Source organism: Geospiza fortis, unplaced genomic scaffold (assembly GCF_000277835.1).
Source record: "Geospiza fortis unplaced genomic scaffold, GeoFor_1.0 scaffold23, whole genome shotgun sequence".
Taxonomy (NCBI): Eukaryota; Metazoa; Chordata; class Aves; order Passeriformes; family Thraupidae; genus Geospiza; species Geospiza fortis.
The window spans coordinates 8,356,530-8,376,320 of record NW_005054303.1 but is presented as its reverse complement, the minus strand read 5'-3'; the positions used below and the strand labels follow the sequence as shown (position 1 = coordinate 8,376,320).

The window sequence follows — 19,791 nt, the reverse complement described above, 5'->3', positions numbered from 1 at the left end:
CCCTCACACTGCATACCATGAAACCAAATCCCCACGATGAAAGACCAGACAGATCACTGCATTACAAGTACATGCATCTCTGAGCACCCATGTCACCCTTCTCTACAAGGGGAAATAAACCAGAGGCTAACAGGAAAGTGGATTTGCAGGATTCTTTACTCTTCCTGGAGATTAAAGAATCACACCATGACACCCCCATGAGTGATCCTATCACCATCCTATCACCAGCCAAGCAAAGGTTAAATCATTACTTAAGAGTTCACTAAGCTTAAACTAAGTTTATCATTATTTTCACTTATGTTAGCAACAACCGTCTTTACAACTGTCTCTCTCTATGGATCAGTGACTGCCTGCCTCTCAGCACCTTAGCTCAGGACTCTCAGAAAGTAAGCTGAAATAAAACAAAAAGTCAAAATTAAAACAAAAAGTTAAAAGTAAAACAAAAAACAAACCTTTTTTTGGAGAAGGAAACAGGTGTGAAGGCACACAACACGATTCAGTCAACGACCAGGAACCTGTCATCGGGAGAACGGGGAAAGAGGTCTCTGCGCTCTAGACTGTAATATGTAGCAAGATATACTGGCTAAAACACCACGTGTTTGAAGGAAAACTGCTCAAACCAACTTGGCAAGTTCTCCAGACTCATGGGTGAAGACCATTTATTACATCAAGTTAACTGCAAAAGATTAGAATTTAATGCAAGGTCCATTCAACCCAGGAGTCAATTCTGTGAAGAGTTTGCTAATACACTGATGAAGAAAGCCAGCAAACTTTGCATTGTGCCCTGAGGGCTGATAAGCTTCACCCTTGGAAGGGAAAGTTCTTAAATTAAAGGTCTTGACTAAGAGCTCTGATGAATGCAAAACGGTGAGGACACAAGGAAAACATGCACCATGCTCACGGATGCCCCAGCAGAACATCATGCACATCCCTTCAAGCTGCTAAGACCTGAACACCCTGTAGTCTTGATACTGGGCTTTACATTCACCACATTGCTGCTGGAAGTGAATAAATGTTACTTAGGTAGCCCCAGTGGAGGGCATTTCTGATCCTGGAGACCCAAACCTGGTAGGCAGCCAGCAGCAGCCTCCAAGACATCTTCAACATTAGCCCTGCCAGAAGAACACGTTGCACAGCTATCGTAGATAAATGACACCTGCCAAAGCAGAGGAGGATCAATTCCTCAGGCCATCAACACTCTATGTTTTAATCAAATGTCCAGTGTTGATTTCTTGATATGCAAATTGCACCCTGAATTACCTCAGCTTCTTTCCATGCCTTATGGACTGTAGAGAGGCAAATACAGGCAGTATTTGCCTAAGCATCACAACAGCAACAGCTGCCCAGCTCTCTAGTTTTCTCCAAGAGGAAAGAGCAAAACCACTGAAGCACATTTCTATCCCTGAAAATGTTCTCCAGTAAGTTAACAAAATCCAGTATGACAATAACATAAAAAATCCCAGCACAAACCCTTTCATCACACAGTCACAGTACACTGAAAATAAGACCCTAAATAATAAAACAGGGTACCTCAATGCTGTCCCTTATTGGGAAGAACTAGAACCAAGCAATGGCCAACAAAGTAGTTCAATTTCCATGCCATGTGAAACTCTATGGCTGAATATATGATCCTTTATGATCCTAAAGGGTTCCCAAAAATATGCACCCAAACCAGTAATTTGGAGGTGTAATACATAAAACTCTTCACATTATGACGAGTTTTGGGGTTTTTTTCACAAGAAGGTCAAAGCAAATATTCCTTAAGAGAAAACAAGGCATAGCTCTTATTTAAGTAGGACCTCAAGCACAAGCAGGCGTGGTAGCCTTCAATTTGACTTCATCAGCTCAAGCTGCAGTTCAAAACAATAGCTTTTCCAGAAGCAAGGCAGTGAGAATGCAGGAATCACTGGTCTCCTCCAAGCTGTTCAGTAGATGGCCCAAGAGAGACACCCAAGCAACCATAAATCTTGCAGAACGTATTCCAAGTTGCATCAGAATCATTTAAGTCCCACAAGCTGCTCTAAGAACTGGGCTCCAAACTTCACTTCAGACCTTTGAAAATCCCCAAAGAATTCCTCACAAGAGACACACTTAACAAGACACAGATTCACTAAACCTGACGTTTTTGAACAGAGCAGGATTTCAGAGAAGCTCTGGATTAGAAGAAACCTTTTCCTACAAGCACAACAATCTCCTCTACTAGGGATCATGTGTATCTCAACTCTGCCAGTATTGTCTCGGTCAGCACTTTCTGTCATCCAACCAACTGGCTCTGGTCATTACCAGATGATCACACTTAAGGCAGCAGGATGATCATGCTTAGACTCCCATGGACTACAGGTAAAAAGAAAAGCCATTCCATCAGCTAGGAGAAGCCAAGAGAACCAAATTCATTGAAATATCTGTGTTTATCAGTCTGCCTGACCATATGGAAATTATTTCAGACATTTAAAAACCAAAATATTTTTTTCAACCAATTACTGCTAAGCTGGCATTATAGATGCAGAGGAGTCACATTAGTGTCCCCAAGCCAACATCACACATGAATTCAGGGCCACGTGAAGAGCATGCTGGATGCATTCAAAATATCAACAGTCATTAAAGTAATATTCTTCATCTTGCAAATTTAGAGCAGAGATAATTAAGTCCAGTTCTCCTTGATAGGAGAAGGGTTTTCATATTTTATTATGAAAGGCTGCATTTTGCATGGCCAACAGAGAGCTATGTCCACATGACAAGACATTCACTCACCTTTGAGCGTCCTTACATGAACTGGCAGGTCACTCTTGGTACTGTAAACATCATCTCCTGCAGACTGCCTTCTCATCAGGCTTGGGTCATTCTGGACAAGCCAGTCAGCCACTTTGCTCTCTGCTGACATCACTTCTGTATGAGCTGGTTCCTTACTGTAGGGTCTTCTCTGTCTGAGTGAAAATTTTGTTACATGGTCTTTTATCTTTATTTTACCAGGGGTACCATCATCAAATTCAATGGTGAAAGAGGCATGACTCTGTACCACAGGGGCTACCACAGCATCAACATCTTTTGTTGGGATCTCATGGACCTGTGTTTCCAGAGATTTTGATGGCTGCTGAAATTCTTTAGTTGGAATCTCAAAATAACTTGGCTCTCTCCGGAAGGCAAACACAGATTGTTCTTGGGCATCTCTATAAGTAGAAATATTCCCATTCAGTTCCTCTTCATGTTGGGTTATCTCTTTTGATCTCTCTACAAAAGTGGGAAAAAAAGGATAAAATAACATTTTTTCAGTACTACTTAATTCACTTGTTTCAACTTCTTGGAAGGGCTACTAATCACAACCCCTCTCTGCTAGAGAATAGATACACTGTGTGGGAACTGAAATAAAACACTTCTTTGTGCAGTAGAGCACATGCTTGATGGAAACATCACATTTACTGCACAAGTGAAAACAAGATGCCTCTTCCATACACACAGATTGACAACATGAGTGTTAAGACCAAATGGCTCCCAAAGATGATGAGGTGAGAAATAGATACATGTACACAACTAACTCTAAAACAAACTTAGTGATTTACTCCACAACTGCTGTTTCTAATGGTCAAATGTTTTAGGGAAAACATTTTAATTCCCCCTTATTCCAGTTTCAGCAGCAGCAACCTATACACAGGAACATGCAAATACAAGCACAAAAAAGAAGTAGTAATTACAAGTCTTGAAACAGGATAGCTTCAAACAGTAAATATCAAAAGTGTGCCAAAATTTTGTGTCCTGTATCTTCTCCCACCCCATGTCCCCTCCATTACCTGAGTAATGTTCCTCTTGCCTTCTCTCTTCCTTGTTATTTGCATCATCTTCCCCCCACCAGGAGGGCTGCCCATACAGAGGGGTGCGGTAAGTATTCGTTTCTAGGAAGAGGATAAGCAAATACTTTAACACAGAAAATACTAATTTACCAGGTTCAACTGCATAGCAAAAGGGGAAAAACAGCAGGTCCAGAGGAGACCATGAACCTGCTACACCACAGCTATAACAACAGCAAATTATACATAATAATATGTTCAGGCTTTTCTTTGTTTCACCCTTTTTTTTCCTTTTTACATTCTATTGCAAGATACTAACTTCACCTCCTTTCATTGTCTTTCACAGCTGTGTTTCCCAGATACTGGCTTCTGTCCCTTTCTTGCCTTATTATACACAAAAAGTAGAAGATTTTTGGCAGGACAGACTACAAAACATTAACCACAAAACTGTCTTCAACTCACCTGCAATTCAGGTGAAAATCTTTTTTCCTCACCTTAACTGGGAAGACTTTAGCTCTACCCTTTTTTGTCCCATCATGTCCTTGGATGTGTCCAGGCTAGGGATTTTTTGCACTATTTACCACTCCCACTGTAAGTGACACACATTCCCCAACAGGAAATTCTTGAAGCATTACAAACTTAGGAAAAATAGTAAAACCATCTCCTAACACTTTCATAAAGAAGCAGTAAACTCTTGTCCTCTAAAGCTTATTTATAGTAAACCAAATGATTTGCATAGTCATTACAGGACAGAGGTTTTTCTCATGGAGAATTTCTTCTAGAAGAGCCAGGCTTACATTATTCCTCTGTTCAGTGAGCACTCACTGCAAGATCAGGGCTTCACTGCAACAACTGACACCCACTCAGCGGAGCTGATCCACTGCTCCTCGTTTTGTATCCCACAAAACAAGGCTGTGCTATGGCAGTGCCTTGGGCTGCTGCTGTTTATGCAACAAACAAACAGAATACACCCAATTTGCCTGTGGTAGAGTTAATACTACAGTTTTTTGATAGTTCAAGAGAAGCAAATAAAGGTCGTTTTTGTTCTTTCATGTAGAGGTGATAGAAACACCAGGATAGGTCAGGGGCTGAGGTTAAGATCCAGCTTGGTTAGGCTGTTTCTGCCTCTGCTCACAGCAGCTGTAGCTGGCCACGTCTTGAAACCCTGGCTCCAGCTCCAGAGCCATAGCTGGGCTTCTACTGCCAGCTGCTGCTCAGCTCGTGGTTTTCAAGCCACACACTGCTCTGTGCAAAGCAGCTCTCAAACAGCCCTGCAATTTTGCATTCCCTGCTTTAGTAGGGACATGACAGAAAGCAGTTGTTTGCATAAAGGAAGTCAGGAAAGGAAGGGGAATTAAATAACTCAAATTAAAGAAGCAGCCTGATTTTATGCTGCTGTTTCTAAAGCTACACAGACCCAGTGGCCACTTCAGATATTTTTGTCCTAGGATCATTCCAGACATATAAGCTCATACACTGACAGTCCACAGGCAAAAATTTTGCTTTACGGATGCAGCCCACAGGCCCTTTTCTAGAGATCTTCTTCGTGTTTCAAAGATAACCACACAGCCTCCCTTCTCACTGAGGATCAAAAGAGGCTGAAAGTATTGCTCTCCTCCCTGCCTGGAGTGCATGGAAGATAAACCATGTTCCTATTATGTGGGCGGCCTTTGAAAGTTCAAAGGAGGAAGCATTTCTCACCATGATAAATTGGAATTGCCAAGCAATATGTTTCATAACTGATGGGTAAACCACTCATGGGAGAGGGGGGGAAATAATAAAAAACCTATTCACAAGGTTGTCAGTGAACCCTACTCCAGTGCAGGGTTTGGTTTCTCCTAGACTGAGAGCTTCTGTCCCACAGCCTAGCAGAAACCTACCATCCTCTTTTCATGCTGTAACTTGCCCACTAGACCCCACCCCACCCATGCAGGATCTGCTCCACCAGTGTCAGGCACCTTGGGCACACCATGGATTATTACCCTCTGGCTTGCAGTACAGACCTTAGGGTTGATGGCCAAGAGGCAGCTATCAGGGGGAAGCCAGGGGAGGGAGATCAGCACTTTAACACAAATCCATTAGCAAAAGCCGCTGATGTCTGAGGTAATTTGTGCCTAAAGGGATCAACTACCCTATAGATGAAATGCAAAGACCACCTGCACTCCACTGTTGCACAGGCAGTACCTTGCCCAAGGACAGAAGACCACCTGCACTCCACTGTTGCACAAGCAGCACCTTTCCCAAGGATGGATGCTGTTACTGCTTGCATCTTGCAAGGAGCTGCAGCTCATTAACAACTCATGTCTCCAGCACACCCCAGCCCCAAAGGGATCCCAAAGGCCCCCTGGTCTAGAAGATCCCAGTGATCTATTCCAAGACAATTCTGTGTCCAGAGGGGCAGAAGAGAGCTAAGAGAGCTCACACCCATCCTGCAGGACAGAAGTCTTCCCAGAAACTGCCCTAAGATCTGTGTCCTATCTGAGTACAAACACAGGAGCTTCTGCCTTTGTTGGCCAGGAGCTTTTCTACTCCAAGGAAAAGGCAGCCAGGGGAGTAAGTCAGACTTTTGGTCAGACCTCTTCTGTTGATGAGGAACTTTGGGATTACAACTGAAGCTGAAGGGAGAAAAGAAAGGATTTATAAAGAATGATGATTCAGCTCTGCTGTCTCAAATTCCCCTGGGCCCTAGGTACTTGGGAATTACCCTAACTGCCCCTCTGACAAAAGCTAGCACAAAGTCAAAACCCCAGGGCAGGTCCAGGAGCACCTAAAAAGAGTGCACCAGGTGGCCAGAGTGCACAGATCTGGGGCCCTCAGGTGGAAGACACTGCACTGCACTCACTGCACAGCAGCAGAAGGTTCCTCATGCCCAATGACACAGAGCTCACATGGCCCCACCTGCAACGCCTGTTACAGCATCTGTGACAAAATTGCGTATTTGTGTGTGTGTGGCATTTCACTCCTTTCCTCTCCCAACCTGCACAATGAACAGGAACTTCATTTGAAAACTGCAAAGAGTACAGGTGGAAAGCTGAGGAGTCAGTATCTTGCTATTCAGGGACAGTTTTGATATTTTAAGAGCAATTAATATTTCCCCTGAGCATTCATATTAATTTGCATTTTGAGTAATATTGTCAAGTGACACAGTCAGTGTCATTCCTGGCTGTTGCTGAAAGCAGACAGATCCTGAACCAGAGCAAAATTTCTCTGACTTCAAAAAAATGTTGAGGTTTAACCCCAGCCAGCAGCCAAGCCCCACACAGCCACTCACTCGCTCCCCCACCAGTGGGATCAGGGAAAGAATCAGAAGGGTAAAAGGTAGAATAGTCATTGGTTGAGATATAGAGAGTTTACTAAGGAAAGCAAAAGTCATGCACAGAAACAAAGCCAAACAGGAAACTCATTCACCACTTCCCACAGGCAGGCAGGTGTTCAGCCATCTCCAGGAAATCAGGACTCCCTTACAGATAACAGTGACTTGAGAAGACAAACACCATCACTCCAAACATCCTCTCCCACTTCCTCCTTCTTCTATACATTATATACTGAGCATGTGATATGGTCTGGAATATCCTTGTGGTCCCTTTGGGTCACCTGTCCTGGCTGTGTCCCCTCCCAGGCAGCCCCAATCTCCTCACCAGCGTGGCAGTACAGAGAGCAGAAAAGGCCTTGGCTCTGTGTAAGCCCTGCTCAGCAATAACAAAAACATCTCTGTATTAACAACTCTGTGTTCTGCAAAAATCCAAAACACAGCTCCATACCAGGCACTGGGAAGAAAATTAACTCTACCCCAGCCAAAACCAGCACAAAGAGCTGCATGAATTTGCTGCCCTGCTCATGTCAGAAGCTTCTGTCCCTTCTAATTTGCCAGCACAACTGACACCTCTCCCAGCTCCAGCTCTAACACAACAATATTGTAGAAAAAGGGGAGGGGAGGGGGGAAGAGCACGAGAGGCAGGCAGATAAACAGATGGCTGTGACAGAAGTGGGCCAGGGAGCAGCTACACATGCAGTTGTGCCAGCGGGCTTTGCTCTTCACCAGCTGGGATCCATTTTAGGTAGCAACCTCAACCTGGACCTGCAGCATCCAGAGCAGCATGTTTGCCTGTGTCCTGAGACGTGCAAAGCACCCTGAAGCCACCTCCTGTCTGCTCTGTTTTAGTGTAAGATGGATGCTCTTGCCAGAGCAGAGAAACTCGGGGCTTGCTCAAGTCAGCAGTGAAGGGAGGAACACCAATGAAAATGAACTGCTCACTCATTTTAATGACATGAGACTTCCTCCAATTGATGGCAGCTCGTTACCACCTCTCTCCACTCTGTGCCAGGCTGCCCAGATGGTGCCAATTCATTTAGACATATTTCTTGGCTCATCAATTCAGGCAGGCAGCCCGAAAACCATCCTTTTAGATAACTGAATTGAGGTCAGCACAAGCATTCAGCCAGATAAATACTGAGCTACCAGTGATGCTGTAATACAGGGAAGACCACTGACATACACGTGTTCTGCTCCTGGATTTCAGTCTTTGGGGCAGTCACTCAAAAGGAAAAATGAGGGCTGTTTTAGCACAGAACAAGGGAAGTTCATTTGCTTAACAGTCTGAAAAAATGTGGCCTGTTAAATTAAAACAGAACTATTGATCATCTGAAGGAGAGGCACCAAAAGAGAGAATGAGATGCCAATACAAAGGGTGTATTTATGGAGAAGTGAATCACGCAGAACACAAGGCCACAACCAGAAATGCACTCCAGGTGATGAAAGGCAAAGGAGAAAGACTGTGTTAAAGCTGCTTTCCATCATCAAGCAGGAGGAAGAGCTTTCAAGACAAGCACACAGCTCCCACTAAACAGAGGGGTCTGATTTCCCTTGAAGGTGTCCCCTGTGGTCAGGACAGGACTGAGCACTGTGCTGTGCCTGAATCTTCACAAAGCTTCACACAATCATGAGAGAGAGACAGTCAGCAACAGCAAATTTCTTTGCTCACAGAAGCACACACAGCTTTGAAGCTCGCTACTGCAAGTCATAACAAAAGCATGAGAAATCCAGCTTCCTTTAAGTCAAACTGTTTTTGATTCATTATTAATAACAATAATGTCCATCTCTAGAAGATGCAGAGTAGGTTTCTTACAGCAGAGGCCTTGGGGAAAAAAAAAGATGATCTAGCTACAGCATTTTAAAATTAATTCCTTACATCTCTGCTTTTTCACTCTCCAAAATAGAGGATTCAGACCTAGCAGGAATAATCATAAAGCAGTTCTCTGACTCTTTGCTACACAATTTATTTCCTATGTGCATGGTTAATCTGGGCCCTGGTCTTTTGTACCTGTTGTGAACATACACAGATCCCAGGGACTTTCAAATCAGGCTGATGATCACAAATGTACGTGTATCAATCACATGGTCAAACCTTAAACATGCTGCAGTTACCACCACTCTAGTTCAGGCAAAAAAGCAGATATAACACCACTCCCTTAAATTAAAGGCTAGGGCAGAGCTGTGTGTCTAAATAGCTACTGCCATGATCTCATGGGGAAAGCAGCCAAAGACCATGGAAACCACTTCACAGCTGGGCACAGCTCCCACTGCCTCCATCCATGCTGCCGGCTGACCTCAGCCCTGGACATCAGCAAGACTTTCAAGTTGTCCACTCTGCTGAGAGGACTTAGCTAATGACATGGACGCTGACCTGGTGAGCAAACCTATTTCACAGATCCCGGGAGAAGCTCCTGCAATTGGTCCTACTCCTGCAAGAGATGATGCCCATTTCCCTGCAAGCAGCCTCCACCCCTGGAAACTCAGGCCTGCAGCAGTTTTTCAGAGGTTAGTCATCAGACTCAGGATTACCCAGTCCCATCAGGCTGTGGCAGCTTTGAAAAAACAAAAAATTAAGTTCAGCCTGAGGATTTAACCAGGTGCCTAGAACAGAAGACCACAAAGCAGCTTATCTCATCAAGTACCTCAACTCAGGTAGCAACAGATGGGAATAGGGATTGTGACTGTCTTGAAATCTACTCAGTTCAAGGCTCTACCTGGCTTCCTGATAACTTAAGGCTTTAGACGTGAGAGCTAATAGCTATTTTTAGCATTAACTAGCTGAGCTGTGGACACTTTTATTCATATCCATCTCCAAGCTATAGAATTAACCAAGGTCCTTGCTTCAAACATTTCACAGACTGACGATTTTCTGCTTACAGGCAACATACACCCAGAAACTGCAAGTTCAACAGCATAAAGACTAAACTGACTGTTTCCCATTCACTCCCCTGGATCTCTTTATCCTCAGCCCCTCACCTCCTCCCATTTCTAAGCAGCTCTAATTGTTCACATTGTTTTGTTAAACCTCTTCCCTGAAAGCTTGCATTCCCTCTGCCTCTTTTCCACCCGGGCCCTGGGAACCGATCCTTCTAAAGGCTTTTGTCAGCCCAGACCTTGCTTTAATTAGTCAATGCAAATTGCTAAATACCTACAGGCTTAGCAAAACAGCTCTTCCCGAAAAACGCCTCTTCCCCTAAAGCGTCTTTCTGCTGCCACTAAGCAAGCCCACTCCCCTTAAGAACACTACACTCTTCTTTTCACTAATCATTTCAAATTGCTGCCACTCCTCCCAGCAGCCGAGGAGAAACAGTGCATGTGTGCAGCTGAGGACAAGGTGAATTAGCCACCTCGCAGATGAGAAAGGGATCCACTGATCATTCTGCTCACGTGACGGAGATGCTTTTGGGAGAGCCAGGGACTGATTTAATGCTCAGGCTCTTGTTTCCACAGGCTTCAGTCCAATCCAGCAAAATACTTCAAACAAAAAGTCCTGATTTCCTCTATAGTTCAGTGGGGTTAGCAGCACTCTACAGATTTTTTTAGCTCTGCCCATCAGTCCCACTGCATGTGACATACTTCAGTGCTGGTCCCCAGCAAGAACACAGAGCCCGTTTTGCCTCAGACCTCTGGTCTGTGCCCACTGAAGATGACAGAAACAAAATGCAGGTCTGCAAATCACAGGCCAGAGAAACGGGTCACCTTGCTGAAGAGTCACTCAACGTCCTGGCTTTGAAGGTGTTCCAAATATCCACTGCTTATGCTATGTAGGTTAAAATCAATGAGAGTGTATTTTGGAAGGTGGCAAGAATAAAAAACTGAGTTGTCATGGAACCAGGCAGTAGCAAACACAAAGTGGTTCCAGTTACTGGCAAAGCTTTCCAAGAGCCTCCTGCCCCTTGAAAAGCAGTGGAGTGCTCTTCCCCTGGTGGGATTCACCTCTTCTCACCCTCACCAGTGTCACACTTACTCATCCACAACTCCATCCCTTTACATTCACACTTTTAAAGCTCAGTCCCAAACACAGCCACACAGACACAGCCAAAGCAACACAAAGAAAGGTTTTCTGGTGCAGAAAATGGGAGTGCTTCCCACACAGCTGGAGACAGCAAGGAGACCAGGGAGGAACATTTCCCTGTTTTAGTGCACTGTGCCAGCTTAGGGGGATTTTCATAAGGACAATACATGGGAGATTATGGTCAATCAACCCACTCCAATTAGTTATCATGAAGCCTTACAGATTTACCCAAAGTTGTACTCTTTTCTAGAAAGCTGCCATACCTGTCTCTAGGCAAACTCACCCAAGATGTTTACCTCACTCTTTTACTTGCTCATCCCCCTCCTGCCTGATTCTTCATCCAACAGAGTGGGCAACTCCCCCTGCTAAGCCCTAAAGCTTTCCAATTGCTCTGCCATCCTGAAGCCACAAGACCACCACTGGCAGTCATGTCACCAGTAGGCTTCAAAACCACTTTTGTTCCTCCCATACACCAGCAAGCTCCAGAAAGCCATGAACTGATACCTGACCAGAACTGGGGAGAGACCTGTCAGGACAGCACACACAGGAGGCAGGAATTTGGGTGAAATGGGTGAGAGAAGGCAAGGTCCTGGCAAACCATAATGGGGAACACAGAAGAACCAAGTTTGACAAAGGATCTTTAAAGGCAGGCAGCAGTTGTTAACAAAATGGAGAAGAGAAGGAATTTCTTAAATAGAAAAGGTTTGAAGTTGGGGAACAGCAAACCTGAAGCAAACATCTCCGGTTTGGCAGTCAGCTTCAATCCCACATGTTGACACATTAGGAAATACAGCCATTTAAAACCATCCAGGGCTTTGTGAAAGAAATGGCTTGCTGCTTCTTTGCCTGCCAGCACCATGCCACAGCAGCTATACATTTTCTACTCTGAGTCACCCTCTGTTCAAACACCAGCTCATGATTAGGAAATTAAAAATAAACCAGACAGGTGCCAGAGAACTTACCAAACCTGCTCTGCCCACAGGTTTTCCAGAACACACACAGCGACAAGGCATGTAGGAGCCATCACACCAGCTGAATTTTTTTTTGAGACTGAATCTCCAAAAACCCAGAGCCTGGAATAATCCAGGAGTTCAGGAAGATGATCCTTCCAGAACTGCTCCCAAATGCAACCCACATGGCTCTACTGTCAGAATCATAACCCAGCACAGGGCTCAAGCTGCACTTTGCTCAGAATCCAGATGAACTGGTTCCCAAGCAGGTACCTGTAATTGCTTTCCTCTCTCCTTTCTCCAGCTTTGCTTGTGGGGACTCTGTGTAGACGCTGTGCTCCATGGGCTGCTCCACCCTCTTCATGGCCGGGCCTTTGTAGTTCATCTGCAGTTGGCTGGTGTACTTCTCATGCTGCAGAGACACCAACAGCAGTGAACCCCTCTTCCCCACCAACAGATCACCCAAAACTCCTTCAACAAAAAGCATGCACACCTGAGAAGAAGCTACAGAACAGAAGTACCCCATTTGGAAGCCATTAAGTGACAATTCTAGCACACAAGAAGGTCACTGTGACTTAGCTCTGCAAAACAACTAATTAGAAAATCCTTTAAAAAATAGACTGAGAAGAATCAGAGCTTAGGCCATTCTCCACTCAGGATTCAAATCCTGAAATCCCCTTTGTTCTTAAAGGAATATTATAAATTATTTCAGGGCCCCCATCTGCATTATCTCAGTTTTTCAGCAAAGGCAATTGGAATCTGTTTTAATTATATTCTCCAAACCCCCTCCCCAGCTAGGAAAGTGATTCTACCTTAAAACAGGTTCCATATTAACACAGTAAATGAGCTATTTAGAAGCTCGTTTATTACAAGTAAATTAATAAAAGGGTGAACCCATCCAGATCATCCCTGAGTAAGTTCAATGAATCATTTGCCCCATTCTAGCTGTTAAATTTCCTATTCTTGCCAAGTCCTAAACATGGAACCAGGGCTAGGAAGGCAGTATCTGCTAGCCAAGAGCTGATGTATGGCACTGAGAGCCCAGTCCCACAGCTGAACATTACAGCTTTCTTGCCCAGAGGGGGTTGCTTTTCTGCCTTAGATAAGGGGATGCTTGAATATTTCTTACCTGCTACTGAACAATGTTTAAAAAACACCTCACTCCTAAGAGGACTGATTGCTCAGTAAGTAAAAATTGGGAGCTTGAAGGCAAAAATGAGATGATACCCATGAATAAATTAAGCAAACTTCAGCCTGATTGAGGAGGTGTGGTGGAGCTGGCATAAGTCACCATGCTCAGAAAAAGACATCTGTGCTCCACTTCTGGGAAGAAAAAAGTTCTGCTGTGCTTCACCCACAAGTTCATGTGCTGGTTATTCTTTAACATGTTGCAGCTTTAAGTAACCTTTTTTTTCTTGGCAGTCATGAACATATAGAACTTGATCTACATGCTAGCACAGGGATAGGAGATCAGAGTTGAGATAACTGGGAAATGTGTCTCTCTCCTCAAAGGAGGGTTTCATTAAGTCCAAATCCAAGGAGAGCCGCACATTTTGAAACATTTCACTGCCATCAAGAGTATTATAATATTTCAGTCTGCTTGACCATCACTAGAGTACTTAAAAGTTGTTTTTTTTTTAAGTGCACTGCATCCAGCCACTCTTACCTTTAATGCTTCTTCTGGGACTTTGTGTTGAATTTGTTCCAGGACATACATATTCGAATGTACAGAAAATTCATTAAGGAAAATGCAAAGGAATTGAACAGACAAAGAAATTTAACGTTTTGTCTCAGAAAGAAAACAGGATCATAAAACCAGAAAGTCTGAAAATACACAGAGTAGTAAAAGTTGCCTGTGCTGCAGCCCAGCACGGTCTTTGCTGTGCACAATAACATTTGCTGGGTAGATCCAGGAGAGCTGAGGGGCAGCAGACATGGGGACCCGAGCAGGAGAAGCCTGAAGGAGCACCAACAACTCTGTGCAGGACCTGGGGGAGCACCCAGAGCCCCAGCTCAGCTCACACCCTGATCCTCTCCACCTGGCTGGTGGCTTCAGACAGATCACTGAGCATCCTGGCCAAGATGGGCCAGTCTCACATGCTGGATAAGGGAGCAGCAGAGTTCAGCTCCTTGCCCAAATCCTTGGGACTATGGTGCTCTCTTGCCCTGGCAAGGCCTTTCAGTCACTGCAGTTTTCTAGATGAAAAGTAAATCAGGTCATGAGCTGCTGTGACCTCTTAGGGAGGGAGGCATTCACATGGTTGAGCCCAGGCAATAATCCTCAGCAATGCTGTATTAAAAAAAAAAAAAAAAAAAGAAAAAAGCTGGCATCTGGAATGTCATCATGAACAACCCAATCAGCACAGCAGAAAGCAAAGTGGAGGAAAAAGGAAAGATGGAAAATGTTAGACTAAAAATAAACCCAGTGATACTGGCCTAGCAGGGAAACTCTGCACAGCCAGTAAGCGAAACTGTAAATGGAAAAGAGAAATGCTCTCGTGCAATGGGACACAGTGACTCCAAGACCTCAGGAGATGCTGCCATCCACACCAGGCTGACTGCAGTGTGCACAGAAAGCTCTGCTAAACAGAGTGGCACCAAAACAGCAAAGCAGAGAAAGACCTTATAGCTGCCATAGGTACCGTACATCTTAAAAAGATTACTCTAAAACCTACATTCTTTAAAATTTTCCTGTTGAGGGCATTAAATTCTACAACTCATAAGTATAATCATTCATTTCACTTGAATATCCATGAAAGGGCTGCAGGACCAAATACTTAAACTCAGCTGCTCATTGCTGAGAATTGTTTTCTGTAAGAAGTTTAAACTGGTATTGCAGCCATTAAAACCCACCCATGCTCCAGGCACTGATTTTTGCCTTTCCAGGACTGGAGTTCACAGCAAGTCTTTTGTGCACTTCCTCACACAGCAAGAGACCAGAACAAACACAAGGAGCTACATTAAAAAACAAACAAACAAACAAACAAAAAACAAACCCCAAAACACTTGCAAAGTCAAGAAAAGTTTTAGCTGACGTTGCTTGTAACAGATTTCAACAGATTTCACATGCACAGCAAGACACCACCTTTAATGACAGGATCCCAGAGGAGAGTGACCAAGACCCAAATTATGATCCATGGCCCAGAAAACTCTTTTCCTGCAGATCCAGGATGGCACACGCAAGTTTAAGCAATCCTGGTGGCAACAGTGAGTGCTCTTGCACTGTCACTGCTGAGAGCTGAAGTACCAGATCCCTGGGAGACCAGCAAGGCTAAAGGTTTGGAGTATTTCAAGGGCTAAAGCATGGCCAAGCACAAATGGATTATCATGGGGACAGCAAAAGGCGGAAGAATGTGGCCTTGGGGTCAAGGATGCACAAGAGTTTTCCAGCCAAACATTTTCCCCCACCAAATGGTAAAACTTAGTCTCTGCCTCTATTCTCAGAAATGTCTGGACTGTTTTAATTGACATCTCCCCAGAAAAGAAAAAAAAACAAAACTGGAGAAGACACTTGCTACTTCTAAATTCAGCTTGAGTGGGCAAAGTTTGGCAGATAGAAGCAAGTGAAAAAAAAAGTGAAAAAAATATCAGATTACATGAAAAGACAGCAATAGGAGCCTCTATTTATCACTATTGCTCTTCAGGCTCAGAAAGGCATGTCAGCATCTATTCTTATAGCCAGCCATACTGTCACATCAGGGTAAAAAAGCAAATGGATGAAAGCAAAGGTGTTTTAGCAGACACTGGCAGGATTTGTGGTCTGTAAATAAAGCAATAACTGCAACCTATCTTCCCTTGCTAGAGGTGAAATGTGCTATTGCTAAAGATTTACTCTTGCATTTTATGGCAGAACCAATTTGCCCAGGCAAACTTTAATCAGTACAGAGTCAAGGTCTGGCCACAAGCTCCACAGCTAAATGTTGAAGGCTGAAGATTGTCTGAAAGAAAGCATCTGGGTGAAATAACTAATAAAACAAGGCAAATTGAATGAAAAAAAATAGGAAGATGTTAGTTCATACAAAAATATATGAACTATGTTTGCTCCCAGCTGGTACCAGCTACAGTTGCCACCCAAATAAAAAGAAAAAACCACAACCCTTCCTTCGGAGGAGACTGAAGAGGCACTTCCACAGTACTGCCAGTGCAGAGCCTGATCTAAAGCCCAGGCATCTGAAAAAGCAGGCATCATGATTAATGTGCTCTGAATCAGGTTGATGGTGGAGAAACACAAGCTCATGAGCCATCCAAAAGCTCCAAGAGGTAAAACAAACACCTTACTCAGTAGACACAATTTGCCCTGGTTCCTCTCCATGCAGCCAGCAGCACAAAACCCCAACAGAGCCTGAGTCCCCATCCTCTCCACAAAGGATATCGTAGCCGAAGCGAATGACATCGTTCAGTTTCAGGGTGATGTACTTCTGGTCAGGAATCCTCACATCATTGACAAACGTCTGCAGGACACAAGCACAGGAATGGGTTTGGACTGAGGGTACCAGGGTGATGGATCTCAGAGGGATGGTGCTCCTGGAGGGCACCCATGGCCATCTGCTGATGGCACTGCACGTACTCAGAGTGTGCCAGCACCAAGGCAGGAGCTAGGAGCTAAGTTCCCTGGAAAAACCAACACCAGCAAGTAGCTCCCATGGGCAAGTCAGAGCACCCCAATTATGCTTCAAAGCAAGGTGCTGTGAAGGGACCTGTAGGGAGATTTCCTTTGCACCAGCTGCAAATGCAATTTTAGTCCCTGACTTGAGCAGGTAAATGAGGCGCCTGAAGTTAGGAACTTCAAATGCTCTTGGTTCTCCTACACCCATCTCAACCAGCAAACGGTTGCAACTCATGCCCTTAATTACTGAGCTAGGAATCAGCTTTCTGCTGGATGCCAAACAAGACTGGTGTCAGCCCCAAGGCCTGATAATTTAACAAGCAAAGCCTATCACAGAGGAAGGGGAAATGAAAATGCACAGAGAAATGGGAAAAAAATTTGAAGCAGCATCACCATGACACCTGAGGCCACACTGTCCGAGATAACCAAACCCCTTGTGCTAAAACTTCACCCACCCCTTTTTCCCATGCTCCAGGCAGTTAACTGAGGCTGAAAGAACTAACATCCTTCTAAAGGTGCAAGACATGTATTTCACAGCTGTGAATAAATGTCTTTGATCTCTGTGCTTCCTGAGGGGACCCACTATGAAAAAATTCTCCCAGACCAACCGAGGATCAAATCAAGCGTGCATGGACATCTTTCATAAATAAAACTCATGTGCCTTTGCAATGACCTGGGCCAAACAAAAATAAGAAGGGGCTGAAGAAACCCCAGAGTGCTGATGGGGATTAGCCTCTCCCACAGCTGGATTTGAGGCAGCCAGACACCAGGAGTTACCCTACTTGGCAAGGTGGGATTCACCCAGCCTCTCAGACCAGGAACCTGCTGCTGGGGCATTGTGCCATTAATGCAAATGCAGCTGAGGAAACAAAATTGAACTAGAAAATGAATTTACATGTTTTCATGACTGCAGCACAGTCTTTTCCTTCTGTCTTCTCACCTCAGCCAAGCAAAACATGCATGATAAGACCTAGTATTAACCACAGAGGAAAAATACATGGTAGAGCAGGAAACTAGAATCTCAGCAGACAACAGCCCCCAGTTTCTTGGCAATTTACAGAAGAGCTGGGAAACAGGCCTGTAATTTCAGAATAAAAACAGTGAAGCTAGTTAAAAGGCAAAGAATTCCAATTTGCATTGAAGTTTTTAATATTTAAAAAACCCACAACAGTTGCATCTGGAACAGGAATAATTGTTTGCTGAATTTTCTCCAAAAAAGTCTGAAAGAACCCCTTTTGATAGTTACCTATTTGTCCATGTTTACTGAGATAAAGTAACTTCACTAAAATTCTTAATCTGGATAGAAATGCTACACTTAAAAACAAAAACCTCTGAATAGAGACAGCAGAATTACCTGAACACTATAATAAAACAATATAAAACACTTTGACAATTAATATGAACCAGATTATCCAGCAAAGCCATAAATGCATTCCTGACTACTCAAATACAAAATAAAAAGAAATTCTGAAAACGGATTTGAAATCAAGGTGCTCAAAAGTGATTTCTTTAGTTTCAGGGGGGAAAACAATTTTTTTTGACAATTTTCAAATAAAGGTATGTTTCTTGCATGCAAAATTTTGTTTGGCCACAACAGTCTTTTTCAACAGAAGTGTTTGATCAGCTGCAGAAACAGGCACTGCTGTAACTCTTTTTTACTCCACTGCCTCTCTACGTATAAGTCTACTATTAAAATGATGTAAGTACTTATGCTTTAGCATGTGAAGATAGAAAATAATTAGTGGTGCAAGTCTTCCCTCCCTTGCTAGCAGAATCTTTAGCTGCTATTTTGCCATCATGAGTTAAATACCATCGCTTTTGAACCAGGGATCCAGCTAGAGTCCAGACCAGTTACTGGAAATATTCCCATTTCAGCAGGGCTCTGTGCCTTCAGCTATTAGGCTGAGAAGGATTAGCACTCATTCTTGCTGTGTTCAGATGCCAGAGGAGGCAGAATGGTTGAGGGCTGCTTTAGCCACTGTTTTTGTACAAGTTTCTGGGCTCATCTTGTGGTTTTGTGGCTGTGATGGTGGAGGGCTTCTATGTCCAAAACAATGAAACAATGGCTGCAGTAAAACCCCCACTGGGAAGACAATTATGTGAATCTAGCTTAGGCCTGCTCCAGCAGAGGAACAGCTCCACTTGTATGAAGAAACTACCAAAACAGAGGCATGCTATGACATTTGGACATTTTTAACAACAATGGTGTATTTAAATATCACAGAATTCAGGTGTCTAACACCACTGCATCAGCTGAACCAGAGCAAGGGTTAAAATCAGTCAGGCTCACTTCCTTCTTCTGTGCTCACAGTATTCCTCGGTCTTCATGCAAACCAGGCTCAAGGCAGGCAAAAAAGCAATTTTTATTATTAAAAAAAAAAACAGGTGGTTTTAAGTAGTTTCTCCCCAATGAAATTAAATGTCTCACCACCTCATAAATCACTCCATGCACTGACAATGAAACCACCAAAAGATCACCCTGCTCATGCTGAACAGCTGCTCCAGAATTTCTACCAGTTTACAGTTAACATCCCCAACATAAAACTGAATTTATTTCCTCCCCTTTTGCAAGAGGCTTTATAATTTTGTGAGCCCTGAAGCATTCTGCAAGGACACCAGCAGAGAGGGAAAAAGCAATACAATATTCACCAAAGCTTTCTCCTCCCAAGATGAGATGCTACACGACCTCCACCTCAGGCCTTGCAAATAATGATGCATGTTTGGCTTAACTCGTGCCAACAGCTGCAGTGACCCAAAAGGGTCTGAGAGCAGGATTCAGCCAGCACATGAGTGCTTGCAGACTCAGCACAGCACCAGGCCACCCCTGCCAGCTGGGAGGTTTGGTACTTACCCCGTTTAAGCTGCCGAGATCCTTCACCCAGTGCTCGTCCTTGTCCTTGTCATAGTTGATGACGGCGTGCTGCTTATCCACACTGCGGGACTGGCAATGGAAGCACAAAATGAGCATCAGGCACAGGGACACTGGTCACCAGAGCAACACTGAGACATTAAACTGCCTTCATGGGGGTAGGGGGACAGCAGGGAGGATTAAATAACTATTTACTGCTATAAATAATGGAAGGATAAGCAGTAAATGCTTCCATGGTTGTTTGCAGAGTTTGAAG

At 44.0% G+C, this 19,791-nt stretch overlaps 1 protein-coding gene across 1 annotated transcript in view; it reads right to left on the bottom strand.

Moving 5' to 3' along the window:
* The window catches only part of CEP170B (centrosomal protein 170B), a 56,269-nt gene that overhangs the window by 24,126 nt on the left and 12,352 nt on the right, over positions 1-19,791 (bottom strand). Inside the window, 7 exon segments of the mRNA XM_031066158.1 lie at positions 453-515; positions 2,752-3,228; positions 3,786-3,887; positions 12,334-12,472; positions 13,727-13,785; positions 16,433-16,511; positions 19,518-19,607. Of these exon segments, the coding sequence (XP_030922018.1) occupies positions 453-515; positions 2,752-3,228; positions 3,786-3,887; positions 12,334-12,472; positions 13,727-13,785; positions 16,433-16,511; positions 19,518-19,607 (1,009 nt within the window).